Source organism: Ceratotherium simum, chromosome 24 (assembly GCF_057802395.1).
Source record: "Ceratotherium simum simum isolate JZ-2026a chromosome 24, ASM5780239v1, whole genome shotgun sequence".
NCBI classification, from domain to species: domain Eukaryota; kingdom Metazoa; phylum Chordata; class Mammalia; order Perissodactyla; family Rhinocerotidae; genus Ceratotherium; species Ceratotherium simum.
In genome coordinates, this window is record NC_141923.1 from 13122456 (window position 1) to 13141691 (window position 19236).

Here is a 19236-nt window from a genome sequence, read left to right on the forward strand (position 1 = left end):
TGCTGTCCAGTGGCCCCTCTGCGTGGGGGACAGTGGCCTCGCCTGGGAACCAGGGGGTGTCTTCTCTGATCCCAGGTCTGCCCTGGCTCCCTCTATGACCTGGTCCTGCCCTCTGGGTCATCGCTTCTTCCATCAACCAGCACTGGACAATAGGGCACTACTCTGTGCCCAGTGTTGTGCTCGGCCGCATATAGTGCAGGGTCCTGCGTGGGGTTTAGTCTTGATAAAGACTCACTATCAACTGCTTTGTTCACAAACGTGACCCGGCGGCCCCAGGTCACGAGGCTCTGGGCCTCTGCCCTGCACCTGGAGCTCTCAGAGGCTCCTGGCAGCTGCCAGAAACACGTTTCCTCCTTCCCCCCGTAAGACATTCTCTGCTTCCAACACGCTGACAGGAGGCTGGCCTGGCTTCCCAGTGGCTCCCAACTTGGTGAGCTTGGGCTTCCCAAGGGCCAGCGGTGTGGTCCCGGTCAGAGGGCAGTGTGGCTGGTTTCACCCTGGCAGAGCACTCAGCAGAGCCTGACCCTCGGAAGAGCCCGAGAGAGTGAGCTCTTCTCACCACTACGTGAAGGGCTGGGGTCAGAAACGCTCCTGTCTTTTCCTCTCCCTCTCCTTTCTTTTCCTCTCCCCTCTTCATCTCTCAAAAGGTCAGAGGGGTAAGGGGCAGGGTGGGGTGTGCTGAGGGTCAGTTGGTCGGGTAGGGGGCAGGCCAAGGGGTGCGGGGGGCACACTCCAGTTCATGATCACGTTCATGCTGCTTTTCCTTCTGACAACAGTGGGGCGGGGGGCCAGGGCTGTGACAGCTGCTGGTGCCCAACTCTCTGGCCACTGCTGAGAAGGGCCTGGACGTTTGCCTCAGCCCCTCCCAGAGCCAGGCCGTGACAACAGGGCAGCCTGGGCTGGCCCTGACCAGCCCCAGGTCCCTCAGACCCAATAAGGTTGTGCGTTAGACCTCCTGGGCACTTCAAAGGTGCCACTTTGGAAACTGGGAGACTCTCCCTGCTACAGGGGCTCAGCAGTTGGGGCAGGGGGTGCGGGTGGTCTTGTGGGAGCTGGGACTCGGGATCCAGCTTGGTCTCAGCCTGAGGGGGCATCCCTCTGCACAGGTGGTCAGCGGGGCCATCCTGGGGCCCCGTTTCCTAAAGCCCGCCCCCTGCCTTGACCCTCAGAGGCCACTTACCCAGGCCCAGGTTGGAGATGGTCTCGAGGTCTGTGAAGCTGCTGGCCTCAAGGATGGCCCGGGGCAGCCTCAGTGTGAAGGGCAGTAAATCTCTGTGGAGACACGAGGGGTCAGAGGTCACGTCTGGGGAGGGATTCGTGTGTCCATTCCCCGGCCCTCACAGCCCTCAAACCCACAGTCCATGAAGGAAGAACCCCAGCAACCCCGCTGGCTGCTGGGGTCTCCACACAGACTGGAAACTTCCCAGGGGCCAAGGGGCCGAGCCCTGAGGCTGAGGGAGCATCCAGGGAGATCAGGTCCCATGCCAGCACTGGGACCTAGAGAGGCGGGAGATCCTCCTCGGGAGTGGGGGGGTCACTGCTGCTCCCTGGTTTTCCTGGCTGTGGGAAGCCCAGGCGGCTTCCTCTAAAGGTGCTATTCTGGGTAAAGTGAGTGACCCACCCCTTCCTGCCCTGTGACCCTTGCTGCTCCACACTGAGATGTGCAGTGAGGGAACAGTCAGATGTCCCCCAGTGAGCGCACAGTCAGACCTCCCCGGTGAGCGTGCAGTCAGACCTCCCCAGTGAGCACACAGTCAGACAGCCCCCAGTGAGCGCACAGTCAGACAGCCCCCAGTGAGCGCACAGACAGCCCCCAGTGAGTGCACAGTCAGGCAGCCCCCAGTGAGCACACAGATAGCCCCCAGTGAGCGCACAGTCAGGCTTCCTCAGTGAGCACACAGTCAGACCTCCCCAGTGAGTGCACAATCAGGCAGCCCCCAGTGAGCACACAGTCAGACCTCCCCAGTGAGTGCACAATCAGGCAGCCCCCAGTGAGCACATAGTCAGACCTCCCCAGTGAGTGCACAGTCAGGCTTCCTCAGTAAGCACACAGTCAGACAGCCCCCAGTGAGCGCAGAAACAGCCCCCAGGGAGCGCACAGTCAGACTTCCCCAGTGAGCACACAGTCAGGTAGCCCCCAGTGAGCACACAGTCAGACAGCCCCCAGTGAGCACACAGACAGCCCCCAGGGAGCGCACAGTCAGGCTTCCTCAGTGAGCACACAGTCAGACCTCCCCAGTGAGCACATCCCGGACAACACAGAGTCAGCCAGCTCTGTCTGCTGCGTTTGGTGTGAACGGGGCACTGTTCAGGGCCCTCTCCAGAGATTTCCCAGAAGGGACTCAGATACCCTCCCCCTTTATTGTACAGATGGGGAGACTGAAGCCCAGAGAGGGAAAGGAATATGTCCAAATGGTGGGTCGAGGGCAGCGTGTGCTGAGCCCCAGGGCTCCTGACTTCCAGCCCAGGGCTGTTTCACAGGGCCAGGAAGGGGAGTGTGGCATTGCCGCGGCCCCAAGACAGGCGGTCCCGGTTCAATGTCTTGTCTCGGCATTCGAGGCCCACACAGCCTGACCCTGACTCCCCTTCCAGCCATATCTCCCGCTCCTTCCTCCTTACCCCAGCTGCTATTCTGAGCACGGTTCCTCCTCTGTGAAAAGGGATGACGGCTGCCTTATGGGATCCATGAGAGGACCCAGAGGACGCCTGACAGCAGTTCTCAGTCCCCGGCAGCTACCACGATGGTTAACGACAACCCCACCCACCCTTGCTCCTGTAGCCACCTTCTCCCCAAACCCCGATTCCAGTCACTGAAATCCCATCTTCTGTGATGGCCCTCGGCCAGAGCCACCTCTCCCCTGGGGTCTCCATGGCCTTACTGTCTGTCCCGCACCCTGGGAGCTCCGGAGGGGCGGGTAGCTTTCAGGTCTCCAGGCCCCGCGGCGCTCAGCACACGCCACAGGGGCTCAAAGAGTATTTGCCGACAGGACTGAACAAACTTCGGGAACTGGACTGGGGGAGGGCAGGGCAGAGACCGCCTGGGATGGGGCTGGGTGTGAGCCCCCAGACCTCCTCCGCTCACCAAGGCAGGCTCATGTGGCTTCTTGGGGCACCCCCACCCCTCATGGGAAGTGCTTTCACGGGATGGGGGTGGGGGATGCTTAATTTACTGAAGAGCAGGAGGGGGGTGGTGGTAGAAGATTCTGGGCCCTTTTGTGAGGTCCTGGGGTGTGGCCCTCGGCTTCTCCACTGTCAGTGGGGTGGGGTTGGCCCCCTGATCTTTGCACTTCTTTGTCAACTTGTGTGACTCTCCTGTGAACCCGAGGCCTTCCGAAGGCTGCCTGTCAGCCCCTCCAGGCCTGGCCTGGACCCAGACTGGACGGGCCCTCAGCTCTCTCCTCCCACCTCAGGCCCTGCCCTGCCACCACTCCCACAGTCTCTAATCCTGAAGGATGGCAAATTCATCCTGGCATTGCCTGAGTTTACCTGGTTGGCTGTCTGGCCTGCCAGCGGGGTTTCCAACGGTTCCAGGGTCACCGTGTATATCGAAATGGCCGGCAGAGTCGCTCAGCTCCTCTGGGGCCCACCCCCTGACCACGGGGACAATCTCTGACACCCCTCGGTCTGCTGCTCAGGAGGCTGCAGCAGTGGCCGTGGATCGTGCCCCAGCCTGAACCCTGGCATCCAGGGCCTTCCCCAGCCTGGCCCCTGCTCTGTCCCTCCAGCTTGCCCAGCACGGACCCCTCTGCCCAGCACGGACCCCTCCCTGGCTCTCAGGGGCCTTCTCGCCGCCTCCCAAAATGTCACCTCATTTTCCTACAGCGAATGTGCCTCGCTCATTCCCACCACTGAGCTTTGCATTGAGGGAGCGTCCCCTCGTCCCCTCCACCTATGTCTGCTGAGAGTCCACGCATCCTTCAAGGCCGCACCAGGGCCCTCCTTCTTCTCCATGACCCAGCGTCGTTCAGGATGTCATCCGTCTCTGTCCCCACGCATCACCCAGTTCAGCACTTCACCCCGGGGCTGCCTCTTCTGATCCAAAGAAAAGCACACACAGGATGGGGCTGTTTGTTCAGCAACTATTAGGTGCCAGGTACTGGGCTGTGGCCTTATCACATGATATTATTATTATTATTATTATTATTATTGTTATTATATCACAGCGACCCTATGGGTACCTTTGTATTAATTAATTAAATCTGGATCAGAATCCTCTGGCGGAGCTGCTAAAAATGCAGATTCCCAGATCCATGCCCAGGGGTTCCTGGTTCGAGTCTGGAGTCTGGGGGTGGGCCAGGAATCCATATATATATATATATTTTTTTTTTGGTGAGGAAGATTGGCCCTGAGCTAACATCCATTGCCAATCCTCCTCTTTTTGCTTGAGGTAGATTCACCCTGAGCTAAAATCTGTGCTCATCTTCCTGTATTCTGTATGTGGGTTGCCTCCACAGCATGGCTTGATGAGTGGTGTAAGTCCATGCCTGGGATCTGAACCCGTGAGCCCTGGGCTGCTGAAGCGGAGCATGCCGAACTTAACCACTATGCTACGGGGCCGGCCCCAGGAATCCACATTTTTAAACAGCTCTCAAGGGGATCCTGATGGCTACAGCCTGGGGTGGGAATCGCGGCCCCCAAAGCAAGGGCTATCAATAAAAATAAAAATTAAGCACCTCTCCAGATACATATATATACATATATTTCCTTATAAACTGTTAAGTCCATTAGAAAGTATTCATAAAAATAGAAATGTTTAAAATGGGATTTTTAGAACAAGTGTTCTAACATTTTCCCCCATACTCTGGTGGGTCAGTCTGTGCACCTCCCAGGGTGCAAACACCCCTCCGGGAGGCCTCTGTTCCAGCCCGTTTTTTTCACTTTTTTGACTGTGACTGCCAGTAAGAAACACATCTGGTATCATGATGCAGTACACACACACACACACACACACACAAACACACTCCTACATAACTAAAACAAGAGTTTAGCAAAACAAGACTTATTCTAACTGCATGAGACACATTCTGACATTTTCTAGTCTAGTTTAATTTTTCATTTAAAAAAGAGCCAATCATGATCTAAACCGATTTTACGACCCCCCCTGGGGTGCCTTCTAATGCCGACAACCCATTCTCCAATTCTCTGGACACCGATGGGGTGTCCCATGAATCAATTCAATCCTGACACTGTCTGCAGTTAGCGCAGATGTGCAGGCTCAGGACTCAGCCCCACCAGACCGCCCCGTCTTCAGATGCCCATGGCAAGTCCCAGGACACCTGTACTGACCGAGTGGCTATAAATCAGGGGTTGCCATGATGCCTCCCTCCCTCCTCAGGTTCGATAGTTTGTTAGCGAGGCTCACAGTAAACTCAGGGAAACACTTTACTTACATTTACTGGTTTATGATAAAGGACACAACTCAGGAACAGCCAGATGGAGGAGACGCATAGGGCAGTGTATGGGGAAGCGGGGGCGGAGCCTCCATGCGTCTCCAGCTGTGCCACTCTCCCAGCACCTCCTGTGTTCACCAACGGGGAGGTCAGTGGGTGGGGCTGAAAGGTCCAGCCCTCTGCCCCATCCTGAGGCTATCTGGGGGCCCCACCTGTGTCAGTGTTAGCGTAAACTCAGGTGTGATTGAAAGGGGCTCATTATGAATAACAAAAGACTCCCCCGTTGCTCAGGAAATTCCAGGTTTTAGAGCTCTGTGTCAGGAACTTGGACAAAGACCAAATATATTTTTATATTATACCACACTCCCTAATGGGGTGTAATCCATGGATTGAAAAACAACATACCCCATGTAGATCATCTCATTAATTCATTGGCACAGGCTAGTTCTCTCTTCCCCTGCTTGGCACCCCCCTCCCCAGGTCCTGTAAAGTCTTGGGGTGACCTGGAGAGCACTTACAGGGTGGAAGGCCCAGGCCTATGAGAGTGACATCTGAGTCCCCTCAGCACCCCCTTCTGCACCCTTAGCTCCATCTCCTCACAGATCCTGGGTGATGTCTGTGGTTTTGAAAGTCAACCACTGTAGAGGGAAAAGCATGACCTCATTTTGGTAAAAAAAATTTTTAAGTGAGAGAGAGGGAGAAAGACAGGGAAAACCAGCATGAACTTTGGAACTGACAGACCCGGCTAAAACCCCAGCTCTGCCATTCCTGGCTGGGTGTCATTTCCAGCTCTTGGTCTGACAGCGGGGACACGATATCCTCTTACGGGCTTGTTTTGAGAATTAAATGAGCCGGGGTATAGAAAATACGCAGCTGGGACCTGCACCTGGTGGGAGCTTGTGTGTTGCCACCTCCTCTGAGGAGTCAAGGGCAGGTCAAGGGCGCTTCTCGGGCCTCTGAGCAGTAGAGTCAGGCTCCTTCTCTCTGCCCCGGGACCATCCAAAGGCAAGACGGTGGCTCCTCGAGGGGTTTGGGAACACAGCTCCAGACACAGTGATGGGAGCTTTCTTCAAAGGCAAAGAGGACCAGCCCACCACCCCATCCCCCTGCCAGGAGGAGGGTGGCAGCTTAGTCACAATGCTGGGTCCCTGGCCACCTCCTACGGGCCTAAGGGGCCCCTCCCTTCCTTCCTCATTTTGGTTGATGGCAACCAGTTCATGAGGCTGCTGACTCCTGACCCAGGGTGTGCTGAGGATCAGACCTCAGGATCCTCGTCAGGGGCTCAGCAGAGCGCGTGGCACACAGAGGGTAAGTGCTCCAGAAACGATCAAGCATGTTCGTGCTCCTGTCGCCAGTCACAACCCTGGCTCATTGCCCCTGCGGAAGGAAGTCCCCACAGCCCCTGGGCACGGCGTTCAAGGCCTTCCAAGCATCTTACCTCCCACCCATGTGTCCGGGTCTCCTGAGCAGCCCACAGCTTTCCCACTGCAAGGCCTTTGCCCATGCGGTTTCCTGTACCTAGAATTCTCCCGCTGTCCTTCTTTGCCTGGCCTCCAGCGTCACCTCTTCCACCAAGAGGGCCTCCTCGCCTCTCCCGCATATGGAAGGGGAGGGCTGGCGGGGAGCAGCGCACACATCCTCTCGGTCGCCGGCCTGGTACAGTGTGCTGGGCAGAAGCAGCCAGGGCTCAGGAGTCAGACACGCTTGGGTTCAGATCCAGCTCAAAACTCAGCTGTGTGACCCGGGGCAGGCCCCACCCCCAGCCTCGGTTTCCCCACCTACAACAGCAATAAGAACACGCTCGATGGTTTCTGGAGCGCTGGCTTCCTGCCAGGCACTCTGCTAAGCCCCTTCCGAGGATCTGTCTGAGCCTCAGCACGCCCTGGGGGCAGGGGTCATTAGCCTCATGTAGTGGGTCTGCAGGTGAGAAAAGCCCCCAGCAGGACGGCTGCAGGCGTTAGAGCACAAAGCCTGACTCAGCCAGCACAGAGGCCCAGTCAGTGGGGGCTCATTGCAGCACCACCGTGGCCGCCCCCTCCAGACCCCTCGGACGCCTTCACCAGCTCGGCACACCCATCGCCCAGCCTCTGCGGGGTTTGCACCTGTGACCCTCAGAGGCTCATCCTGGCACGCTGGAGCCTCCCGCCTGCCCCACTGGCCCTACGGAGAGCCACCAATGCCTGAGTGTGCCATGGGGGCTGGCTGGCCGGCTGGCGTGGGGGTACAAAAGCCCAGGCCGTGGCCTTAAAGTGGACGACCCTGAGGACTCCTTTATGCTCCAGAGCTGCCGTGAGGTCCAGCTGAGGCTGGGATGGTGCCTGTAACTGTATCCTTGGGCTTCTCTCCCTTCCCCGTGTAGCTCCCCACTTCCCTGCTGCTCTCTCCCTGGGGGCGAGTCCTTTAGCACCACCTGCACGTGAATCCTCTCTGCCCGTTGGAGACCCCCAGCGGAGCTATGACTATCATTTCCCTAGAGAAAGTTCCTGAACCCTGGTCTGCAGATGGGCCTGTTATAAATGCAGATTCCTGTGCCCCACCCCAGGCCAGCTGAGTCAGAATCTCCGGGGTGGGCCCCAGGAGTGTGTATGTTTAACCAGCTCCTTGGGTTCCTGTGGGGCCCAGCCAGGTCTGGGAACCCTCTCCAGAACCCTCACACCAGACTACCATCCAGCCCAGAGCATTCGAGTTTGCGTTAGGTTTGGGGTGAGCGCCCTGAAGGAGAACCTGTGCCTTCCTGTACGGGGGCGGAGGCTGCAGGTGGAGCACAGCACGTGCTCCCGATGAGAGCTGGGTGGAGAAGGACCGGGCCTCCTGCTCTGATGAGGTCTTTGTGATGCTGCTTGACCGACTCAGGGCTGGTCCATGCTATGGTGGGGAGTGTGCTCGATGAACAGGCACCCAGCCCAGGCCTCAGGGAGTGCCCATCGGGGAGCAGGCTCTGTGAAGGAGCGGGGAGGGTGGGCCTGCAGCTCAGCGTGGTGTCGAGGACACGTGTCTCAGAGCCAGGACTGGCATCTATCACCGGGATGTTCAGCACTGATCAAAACGCTCCTCTGTGCAAGACCCTGCAGGCCACACAGGCCCTCGAAACGTGCATGTCTGGTTCATCCTCCACTGCCTCCAGTGTCTGGTTCTGAAGGAGTCTACCGGGCAGGGTTTTAGATTTATAGGACCACAGAGCTCTAGCACTTTGGTGTTGCATCCTGGCTCATCCCCTTGACAGATGAGGCAGCCAGGCCAGGCGAGGTCGGTGACTTGCCCAAGGTCACACAGCTAGGTGAGGGGTCTCCAACTCCCAGCCTGGGGCTTTTCCTCCCACAGCATCTCACTCCTCAGAGGTGGCCTTGGCACTGACACCCCCTCCCCCAAATACAGAGATGCCAGGCTCTGAGCCCTGCGACCTCCTTGTGGGTTCCCTGAGCATTTGACAGTGGGCAAACAGACACCTGCTTTTCTGGAACATGGCGAAACAGCAGCCAGAGGAGGAAAGGTTGGGAGGTGACAGTGGTGAGCTTGATGACCACGGCCCCAGATCTCCTGCACACAGATGAAGTCACTGTCCCAGCACACCTTCCTATGGCCCAACCCATGGAAATGGAACCAGAGACCTACTGGGTGTCGGGCAGTGTGCTGTCTCTTTGCCTTACTTCCTCCTCCAGCACCTCTCTAACGGGTATCACCATTCCCATTTTACAGAAGAGGAGGTTGAGCCTCAGAGAGATTAAGTAACCAGCTCAAGTTCTGGGCTCTGCAACTATATCGTCATTCATTCATTCATCAATTCAAAGCATCTAGCATGTGCCAAACCCCATGCTAGGCACCTTCTGCTAAGGTAAGAGCTTCTGAGAACAGGAAAGGGCCTGTCTCCCTTCAAGTTTGACATATCATAATGTACAAAGGGCGGGGACCTCTGAGACTCTGCCTTGTGGGCCTGGAGGGCCATGCCAGGTCATCAGAATTTTTGTGGGATATCCCCAGGGAGGCGGCTGTAGTAAAGATCACGGACCTGGGGGCTTTATCTACTTTGAATCTCCACCTGCCATACCAGCTGTGTGACCTCGAGCAAATTACTTCTCTCAGTCTCAGTTTCCTCATCTGTAAAATGGGAACAAGAAGAGTACTTACCTTGTGGAATAGTTTGCAAGATTTAAAAAGATAATGGGTATAAAGACCCTTAGTGCTGGGTCCCTAGAGAGCCCTCAGTAGGTGTCAGCTGTTAGCAACTGTTATCATCAGCGTCACCTTTTCTGCCCATCGAGGCCCAGTGGGGTCCTGGTAGGCGGGAGATGCTGAGCATGGTTTTCTCTGGAGGCAGCAAGGATGGTCTCTTTGAAGCAAGGAGAAGTGGGCCTGGAGCTCTGGACCCCAAGACATCCTGCCCGGCCTCTAGCCAGCCCTTGTCAAGGCCCCGTAGCTTAAGCCGTTGGCTTCTGGCACCGACGTGTATTTTTCAAATTCCTATTGATCTGCAACCAGTTTTGAATAACTAGAGCAGCTCTGCGGGTGGTTACCAGACACCCACTCCACCCAGCAGCTGCTTAATAATCACAGCTCTCTCCCACGGGCCGGTATCAGCCCTTCCTGCTGCCCCACAGGAAGTTCGTTCTATAAGCCTGCAGTAGGGCCGGGCAGGTCCGCGCGGGACTCCAAGCTGTCCTGGGAGCCAGAACACAGGAAGCTGGGGTGACGGGCAGGGAGCTGGGGGCAGGTGGGCGGGGGAGAGGGGCCCTTACTGGCCAGTCCGAGAAAGCATCAGAGCCAACCCCTCCCCTCACGGTTACCAGGGCCAAGCCAGGGACTGTCCCCTCTCTCTGCATCCTCTGGGCTGCACCCTTCCCTTGGGGGCTTCCCTGTGACCCCCACACCCCCATCCAAGGTTAAACAGACATCTGTTGCCACCAGATGCCCTCCCGTGGGGCCAGGTCTACTCACCTACTGACACAGTAGAACGCGATCAGTCTGAAGATGTCCTCAAACACAAGAACGGAGCCTTCCAGGTACAAGACTGAGAAGAGATGACAAGGCCTTGGATGAGTGTCCCTGCCAGGGGGAAGGAAGGTCCCCGAGAGTGGGGCTACGTCTGCCACCTTCACTGTGGGTCCTGGCTCCTGCTGCAGTGGCTGGCCTCCCGGGGCCCCGTACACATCAGCTGCCAGTCGAACCGTGGGGAAGTGAGAAATGAACTTCAATGGTGCTAATCCACCGAGATTTCAGGGGATTATTACAGCAGCTGCTGTTATCTTAGCCAAGACACACTCATCATTCTGGGCAAAATAACACAGAAGACTCTAGAATGTAAAAGCAGAATTAAACATTTAACTGGTCAGGGTCATCCCAGCCTGACGATTCCGAGGACTGTGACGGCCAGCAGGAGAAGAGTTCACTGGTCCAGGGGCGCTGAACTGCGGCCTCTGGTCTTTCACCCAAGAGCCCCAGGGCCCCTTAGAACCTCACTTGACTTGGCTTCATGGGTAACCCAAGAGTGAGGGTGACCCCGATGTTTTCCAGCTCTGACAAGGAAGACGGATCAAAGCACTTGCCCAAGAGCCCATCCCAGGGCGGATAAGGCTCCTCGGAGGCACAGGGTGCCAGGATGCGGCAGTCAGCGCCGAAGCTGGGGGTGGACTGACCGCAGGAGAATGCAGCACCATGCTGTGCCCTGCTTCGGAGCCTCAGGACAAGGGGCCCTGAGAAGGTAAGCAAGCTGGTCGAAGTCCCACTGCCCATCCCAGCAGCCTCCCACCCCCACGACTCCTGACTCTCATCCCAGGGCTCCATATGCCCAACAGGTGATGCTTCCTGCACTGGGGACCCCACAGTGAGCCTTCTTAGGCATCAAAAGGGCCAAGGAGCATGTGAACATCACACCTCAGTTCCAATTTCCTGAGGTTCTTCCAGCGTCTGTGTGCTGGAGGGGAAGGCAGGACCCGGGTTCCAGGCCTGACTCCTACCCTGGGATTAACCGTGGGACTCTGGGTATGTCCCTTCCCCCCTCAGCACCTCAGTTCCTCCACCTGCAGAGGGAAAGAGCCCTTCCAACCCCACACACTCGTGCGCCTCGGTGACAGCGGCCTCCCGCCCCGTTTTCAAAGCCTAGGACAGCATTCCACTGCATTGGTGGTCCACGAGATGGTTACAGGGGATACACGAACCACCATGTTTTGTTCTAATAGCTTTATTTTTATATTTGCTTTCTTTCTACACACTAGACACTGTTTGAACAGCATGATTATTTTAGAAGTTTACATTCATGGCAAAGAGATAATGGTTTCCTACTAGGATAGATTTAAAAATTTTAAAAGGGAGTTTAAAGTAAAATATTAAGTAAATCATAGTACAAGAGGTACTTGGAAGATGCCTATAAATGAAGTCTGACCATCAGTCCGGGAATCACCGTCCTGTGAACAACAGCGGTGGGGCGGCCCACAGCGCCACCTAGTGCTGGAATTTGGTGCTTCGCAGACTCTCCACAAGGAGCAGCACCAACTGGCCCAGGGAGCCTGGGGTCAAGAGACCTGTAGCCTGAAGAGGTAGAGAGAACACTGCAGCTGTAAAGCGGGAATGTCAAGACCCTCCTCAGGAATCCCACAAGCAGGATTAGTGGTGATGCACGCAAATACCTGGCATACGGGCGTGCTCAACAATCAGCAGCTTTCCTTCGCCACTGATGGTCTGACCTCTGCAGAACACAGAGGAAACCTGTAAGATAAAGTCAGTCACTCCCTCTTCTGTGCCCCTGGCACTTTACATAAAGCCCGTACTTCCTGAGCATCTGCTGGCCGGTCAGCTCCTGGGGTGCAGGGACCAGGGCTCCTTCATTTTTGCAGCCCGGGCCCAGCACAGCTCTACACGTCAATCACCCTTTTAATTACTGTGGAAACCGTGGATCTGTAAAATCACAAGCGACGGTCAAGCTCCTGTTTGTTTCTCTGTCACTAGAGATCTTCTGCCCCAGCCCCTGCCCAGACCTCCCCCGTCCCGATCGAGGGAACAGCATCCCTTCACGCCAAGGCCACTCCCGGGGGGAGCTCCTGCCTGCCAGGGCCAGGGCGTGGCCCAGATTTGAGTCTCCCTCAGCACCCAGCACACTGCGTGGAAGATCAATAAATATTTTCTAAACGTTGTCCGGGAGGGAGACCCCAGAGGGGTAGAGGCCTCGGGGACAGCTCGGCCAGGGTCTTAGATCTCCGACTGCACAGCTCATGGGCCTCCCCTCCAGGGGTCCAAGGGGACACCTCGGACTTGAGGGAGTCCCGACAGACAGCCTTACACCATTCTGGAGCAGAGGTGAAAGCAAATTGGTGTGTTAAACAATTCTTTGTTCGATGGGTGGTGTCCTGTGCCCTATGCCACACCAGCCTGGTGGCTGTGTGTGGGCACCAGGCCCAACTGCCTGAGTGTGAAGAATGGTTTCTTCAGCTGCGTAACGGGGATAATAAAGTACCCCCCTGTTGTGGGTTGAGTTGTGTCCCCCTAAAGATATGTCAAAGTCCTCACCCCTGGCACAAGCGAATGTGACCTTATTTGGAAATTGGGTCTTTGCAGATGTAATCAAGTTAAGATGAGGTCCAGTTGGATTAGGGTGGACCCTAAATCCAATGATTTATAAGAAACCTGTAACAACATGGGACACACAGAGAGGGGAAGGCCACGTGAAGACAGAGGCAGAGACTGGAGTGATGTGTCTACAAGCCGAGGAACGCCCAGGATGGCCGGCTGTCACCAGAAGCCAGGAGAGAGGAAGGGAACAGATTCTCCCTGAGTCTCCAGAAGGAGCCAACCCTGCCAACACCTTGATTTCAGATTTCCGGCCTCTAGAATTGTGAGAGAATAAATTCGTGCTGTTTGAAGCCACCCAGTTTGTGGTCCTCTGTCACAGCAGCCCGAGGAAACAAGTACCCCGGCTCATAACCAATGCTGTGAGCACGGAAAGAATGGGTCCACGGGAGCTGCGTAGAACAGCACACGGTGTGCTCGTAGATGGCAATAGTGCTGAACCATAATGCTAAACAGCTAGGGCAATCCTGGTGTGAGGCGGGGTTGGAGTGAAGGATTGTGGTCTCGCTTGGCCTCATTTTGTACGGCTCCTCATTCTGACCCCCAGGCCTTTGCTCATGCTGTTTCCCCCCACCCCCTGCACAGAGAATTGGTCTTTGCCCTTCCCTGCCTTCAGGGCTCAGTGCTCGTCCACCTTCTGCCCTAATGCCTTGCCCCAGTATTCCGACCCCTCCCATGGGAAAGTGGCACACAGCATATACCGTCCGAACCCACATCCTTGCATCGGGAAATGCTCTCCATGTGCTCTGACGCTGTGAAGAGAGACTACGAGACTGTGGACTCACTGAGGGCAGGAATGGGTCCTGCTTTCCGTCACCTGCGCTGTGGCCAGCACTGTGCCAGGCGCATGGGGAGGACTCTGAAAAGGATGGCTGGGCGGACCAGGCCTTCTGGTGCCGGAATCAAGAGTGGACCAAATCTACTGAGACAGAACGTAAACTAGTGGTTGCTTAGGGTTAGGAGGGTGGAAAGGAGATATGGGCTGAGACTAAAGGATATGGAGTTCCTTTTTTTTTATTGTGGTAAACTATAAAACATAAAATTTAGCATTTTAACCATTTTCAAGTGTACAATTCAGTGGCTTTAAGTACATTCACATTGTGCAACACGGGGCTTCTTTTTTGAGGTGATAAAATGTTCCTAAATTGATGTTGGCGAGGGTTGCACAACCGTGAATACACCAAAAGCCATTGAATCATACACTTTAAATGGGTGAATTGTATGATACTGAATACATTATATAAATACATCACAATAAAGCCATTATTAACAAAAGAAAGAAATGCACACACACAGAGTAGACTGAATTTCACTGCCTGTGTTCTGTTTTTCTGGGATTTTTATAATGAGCATATGCATGACTTCTGTAAGCAGAGAAACTGTAAAGATTCTCTAAATTTTTCTCTGATTTTCTAAATTTCTCTGTAAATTGGTTTCCAGTTCCAGCTCACACTGCTCTAGGATCCACTTATAGCTCTGCTGGGCACAGCTGACAAGCCCCCAGTGCCACCCACTGCTGAGAGGACCACGTCACCCCTACTCTGCCCAGCCAGCCTCGGAGAGAGCCTCGGAAACATCTGGTGCCCACTCTGCCCTTGGCAGCAGCCCGAGGCAGGGAGCCAGGCCAGCCGGCTCCTCCCGGCAAAGATGCCAGGTCAGCCAGTCACCTGTGAAAAACTCGAGCAGCCACCCCCACACTGTGTACAGTCTCCAGGTTCCTTCAGCAAAAACTTCGGTGGGAACACGGCAGACCCTGTCTAAACCGTTTCTTTTTCAAAGGGTGGAGAGAGAACGGGCACCAGCCAGCCACGCCTGGTGTGTCCCAAGGTGACGACCGGTGACAACAATCGGCCTCTGCCTCTGCTTAGAGAAAAGGAAAGCTTTCGCTTTATGACTCACCATCAAGGCTGAGTCGGGACAGGAAAGAGATGCCAGGTTCACACATGCCGGCCCGGCCTCTAGCATTTACCGTTTCAACGTCAAAATGAAATATCCATGAAGAAATGAAAGCTAGGAGAAGTTTTTTTTTCCTAAAGACATTCCATTTTATCACTCAATAATGCAAATGAACTGCCGAGGGCAGGGACTGTGTATCTTCTGTTCTCCACGGTACCCCCGGCACCAGGCATGGTACTCAGCACATTGCTGGTGCTCAAATATTTATTTAATTATATATTTAGGAAACATTTTATTTTGAAATCCTTACAGAGTCACAGGGAGTTGCAGAGATGGACGGGAATGTCCTGTGCCCCCTTTACCCAGCTCCTCTCAGTGGTAATATCACTGTGCCTAACAGGAGGACAATATCAAATGGACCTTGTCACGCACTCATGTGTGTGAACAATACTATCCAAATTTTTTTTTTTTTTTTTGCTGAGGAAGATTCACCCTGAGCTAACATCCCTGCGAATCTTCCTCTATTTTGTACGTGGGTCACCACCAGAGCATGGCCACCATTGAGTGGTGTAGATCCGCGCCTGGGGACCTATCTGCCGAAGCAGAGTGTGCCGAACTTAACCACTAGGGCACCGGGCCGGCCCCGTACTGTGCAATTTTATCCCACGTGTAGCTACCTGTACTCACCACCGCAATACAGACATTTCACTGGACCCCCACCTGAAGGCTCCCCTGACCTCCCCTTTAGAGCCACAGCCACCCACCCCCACCCCCTTGGCAACCACTAATCTTGTCTCCATCTATGACTGTTCTGCATCTATTTCACGAATGTCATGTAAATGAATCACGCAGCATATATCCTTCGAGACTGGCTTTCTTCTCTCGCATAATTTCCTCGAGGGCCATCCAAGTTGTCGAGTGAACAACAGCCTGTTCCTCCCTCGTGCTGAGGGGTGTCCTGTGGTCTGGATGTACCACAGTTTGCTTGGCCACTAACCCACTGCAGGACATCTGGGGAGTTTCCAGTTTTTAGTTCTTACACACAAAGCTGCTGTGACCATTTGTGTACAGGTTTCTGCATGAAAATATGTTTTCCTTTCTCTGGGATACGTGCCCAAGAGTGCAACTGCTGGGTCATGTGGTAAAGGCCAGCGTTAGTTTTCAAAGGAGCTTCCAAACTACATTGCCAGTGTGGGACCAGCGTAGAGTGATTCAGTTTCTCTCCATCCTCACCAGTTTGGCGTTGTCACTATTTTTTATTTTAGCCATTCCAATAGGCATAGAGTATTATCTCATCGTGATTTTAATTTGCACTTCTCTAATTTGCATTTTGAAAAGATGTTGAACATCTTTTCACGTGGTTATTTGCCACCTGTATATCCTCTTTGGTGAAATGTCTCTTCACGTCTTTTGCCCATTTTTTAATCAGATGTTTATTTTATTTTATTTATTCATTTATTTATTTTTTTTGTGAGGAAGATCAGCCCTGAGCTAACATCCATGCTAATCCTCCTCTTTTTGTTGAGGAAGACTGGCCCTGAGCTAACATCTATTGCCAATCCTCCTCCTTTTTCTCCCCAAAGCCCCAGTAGATAGTTGTATGTCATAGCTGCACATCCTTCTAGTTGCTGTATGTGGGACGCGGCCTCAGCATGGCCAGAGAAGCGGTGCGTCGGTGCGCGCCCGGGATCTGAACCCGGGCCGCCAGTAGCGGAGCGCGCGCACTTAACCGCTAAGCCGTGGGGCGGCCCCCGGATGTTTATTTTAATGTTGAGGTTTTTTTTTTTGTAATCACTTTATTAAGAAATCATTCACATACTATACAATCCACCAATTTAAAGTGCACAATTCAATGGTTTTAGTATATTCACAGAGTTGTGTAGCCATCACCACAATCAATTTTAGAAAATTTTCATCATCCCCAGAAGAAATCCTGGACCCATTAGCAGCCACTTTCCATTCTTCTGTCCTCCTAGCTTCTGGCAACCACGAATCTGCTTTATGTCTCTATGGTTATCTACTCTGGACATTTCATATAAATGGAATCATAAAATGTGGTCCTTTGTGTCTGGCTTCTTTCACTTAGCATAATGTTTTCAGTGTTCATCCATGTTGCAGAATGTGTCAGTACTCCATTCCTTTTCATGATCCAATGATACTCCATTGCATGGATATACCATGTTTTGTTTATCCACTCATCAGTTGATGGATATTTGAGTTGTTTCCACTTTTTGGCTACTACGAATAATACTGATGAATATCTGTGTACAAGTTTTTGTGTGGACATATGTTTTCATTTCTCTTGGGTATATACCTAGAAGTGGAATTGCTGGGTCATATGGTAACTCTACATGTTTAAGAAACTGCCAAACTATTTTTCAAAGCAACCGCTCTATTTTACACTCCCACCAGCAATGTGTGAGGGCTCCAACTTCTCCACACTCTTGTCAACACTTGTTATTGTCTTTTTGATTACAGCCATCCTCATGGGTATGAAGTGGTCTCTCATTGTGGTTTTGATTTGCATTTCCCTGATGATTAGTGTTGTTGAGCATTTTTTCATGTGCTTGTTGCCATTTGTGTATATTCTTTGGAAAAATGTTTATTGGGATCCTTTGCCCATTTTTCATTGGGTTACTTATCTTTAATGTTGCATTTTGAGAGTTCTTACTCTAGATACAAGACCTTTGTCAGATACGTTGTTTGCAAATATTTTCCCCCAATCTGTAATTTATCTTCTCATCTTCTTAACAGGGTCTTTCAAACATTTATTTTAAGAACAAAAAAATGAATGCTGTTCAAGTTAGTCTGCAAAATAGTAAGCACTCAACTGGTGTTATATAAATGATTCAGTAGGGGTATTTCCAACCGGCTTTAATTAACAGTCCACTCTTATTGTATTTGGTAGCATCTATTGTTATAATGAATGTGCCATGGACCTTTAACCAGTTATTATTCTACTCTAGGCCAAAGGCCCCTCTGCAATCTTCCTGACACCATGAATTCCCATAGTGGACACTTGCTTCACAGACGGTGCCAAGATAAACTTCAGATACACCCGGTTTTAATTACCACAGATCCCAGTGACTGAGCTGAGTGAACCTGACAGATGAGAGCCTGTTCTATGTCACGTTCACTCTTGGCAGAGAACCTGAGCAGACAGCCTTGTTCCCTTCATTTGAAGGGCTGGGTCAGAGTTCCTTTTTACCCGGGACATTTTCATTATGTATTCATTCATCGACAAATATTTATTGTGCTCATAGTCTGCAGAAATCAAGGGGAAACCGATACAGGAATTGAGAGGACGCCTCATGGTTAGAAGTGTGACGGCGTGTCTGGCCACAGGACTGTCTGGAACTCCTTCCTGAGGGCTAGAGACTCAGACTCCCAGCTCTTGCTCCTGTGACGGCTGAAAATTCGGTTGGGTGGGGTGGCGGAGGCGTTCTTTGATTTTATCTAAGAAAAATCCTTGCATGTAGCAAGGCCTCAATATGTGCCTTTCTGGAATGAGCACTGGATGGATGAGAAGCGCCCCAGGAGGAAAGTGTCCCCAGAGGGACGCAGAAAGGACCGCGCGTTGGCAGGAGAGGCGGAGTTGAGGACCCCTCAGAGGGCTCGCCCTAGGAGAGAAGAGGCCATCACCCCTGGCTGAGGGGAATTTGGGTGGGCCCAGGAAGTGGCCTTGCTCCAAAGCCTTACGTGACACCGCTGAGCCAACCTTCCCTGAAACCTATCACCAGAACGGTCTGGAAAAGCGATCCTCATGGACTCGGATCGCCCTTCCTAAAAGGGGCACTAGATCGCCACGCTGGGTCCCTGCCGGGAAAGGCCGGGGGTGCAGACCCAGAGGATAAAGAGCCAATGACGTGACAAGAGGCTGGGGAGCGGTTCACGGCTGGGGAGCAGGAGGAAGGGCCACCCGCAGGCCCGACAGGTGGGTCCAGGCCAGCTCATCCACGTGCCCCTCCCACCCCCCTGGGCTCCTGCCCCACTTGGAAGGTCACAGTTGCCCTTTGGGTGGCAACGACCCACTGCTGCCCGGCAACACCACGGTGGAAAAAGGGCTCTTGGCCACCATCATCAGGCCTACCCAAAGGCCCAATTTTCGGGAACAGATGAAAACTACTTCCCCTGGTTCCGGGGGTAGAAGAGTTCTCTGGAGCCTGGGACGCCCGGTGGTTCCAGGCCCAGCTCTGGCCTCTCCCTGAAGGAAAGGTGCTGCCGACTAGGGCTTCTGGAATCGCTGGTTCCCGCAGAAGGCAGAAGCTGCCAGGAGCAGTGAGAAGAACAAACAATCCCATGGTAGGCAGCAGGTCTCCTGCATTCTCCGAGCAGACGTGCTGCCCAGCCATACGAGGATTGGAGCACGGAGCGGGGCAAACTCTTGTTCTCG

At 53.7% G+C, this 19236-nt stretch overlaps 1 protein-coding gene across 2 annotated transcripts in view; it reads right to left on the reverse strand.

The window, feature by feature from the left end:
* Positions 1–19236, reverse strand: part of RIN3 (Ras and Rab interactor 3) — a 125491-nt gene that overhangs the window by 38197 nt on the left and 68058 nt on the right. For both annotated transcript variants that reach the window (XM_087448035.1, XM_087448034.1), the window contains exons 4-5: positions 10323–10395; positions 1181–1272 (exon numbers count right to left, since the gene is read on the reverse strand). In XM_087448035.1, the coding sequence (XP_087304161.1) occupies positions 1181–1272; positions 10323–10395 (165 nt within the window). The remainder of the gene's footprint in view (positions 1–1180; positions 1273–10322; positions 10396–19236) is intronic.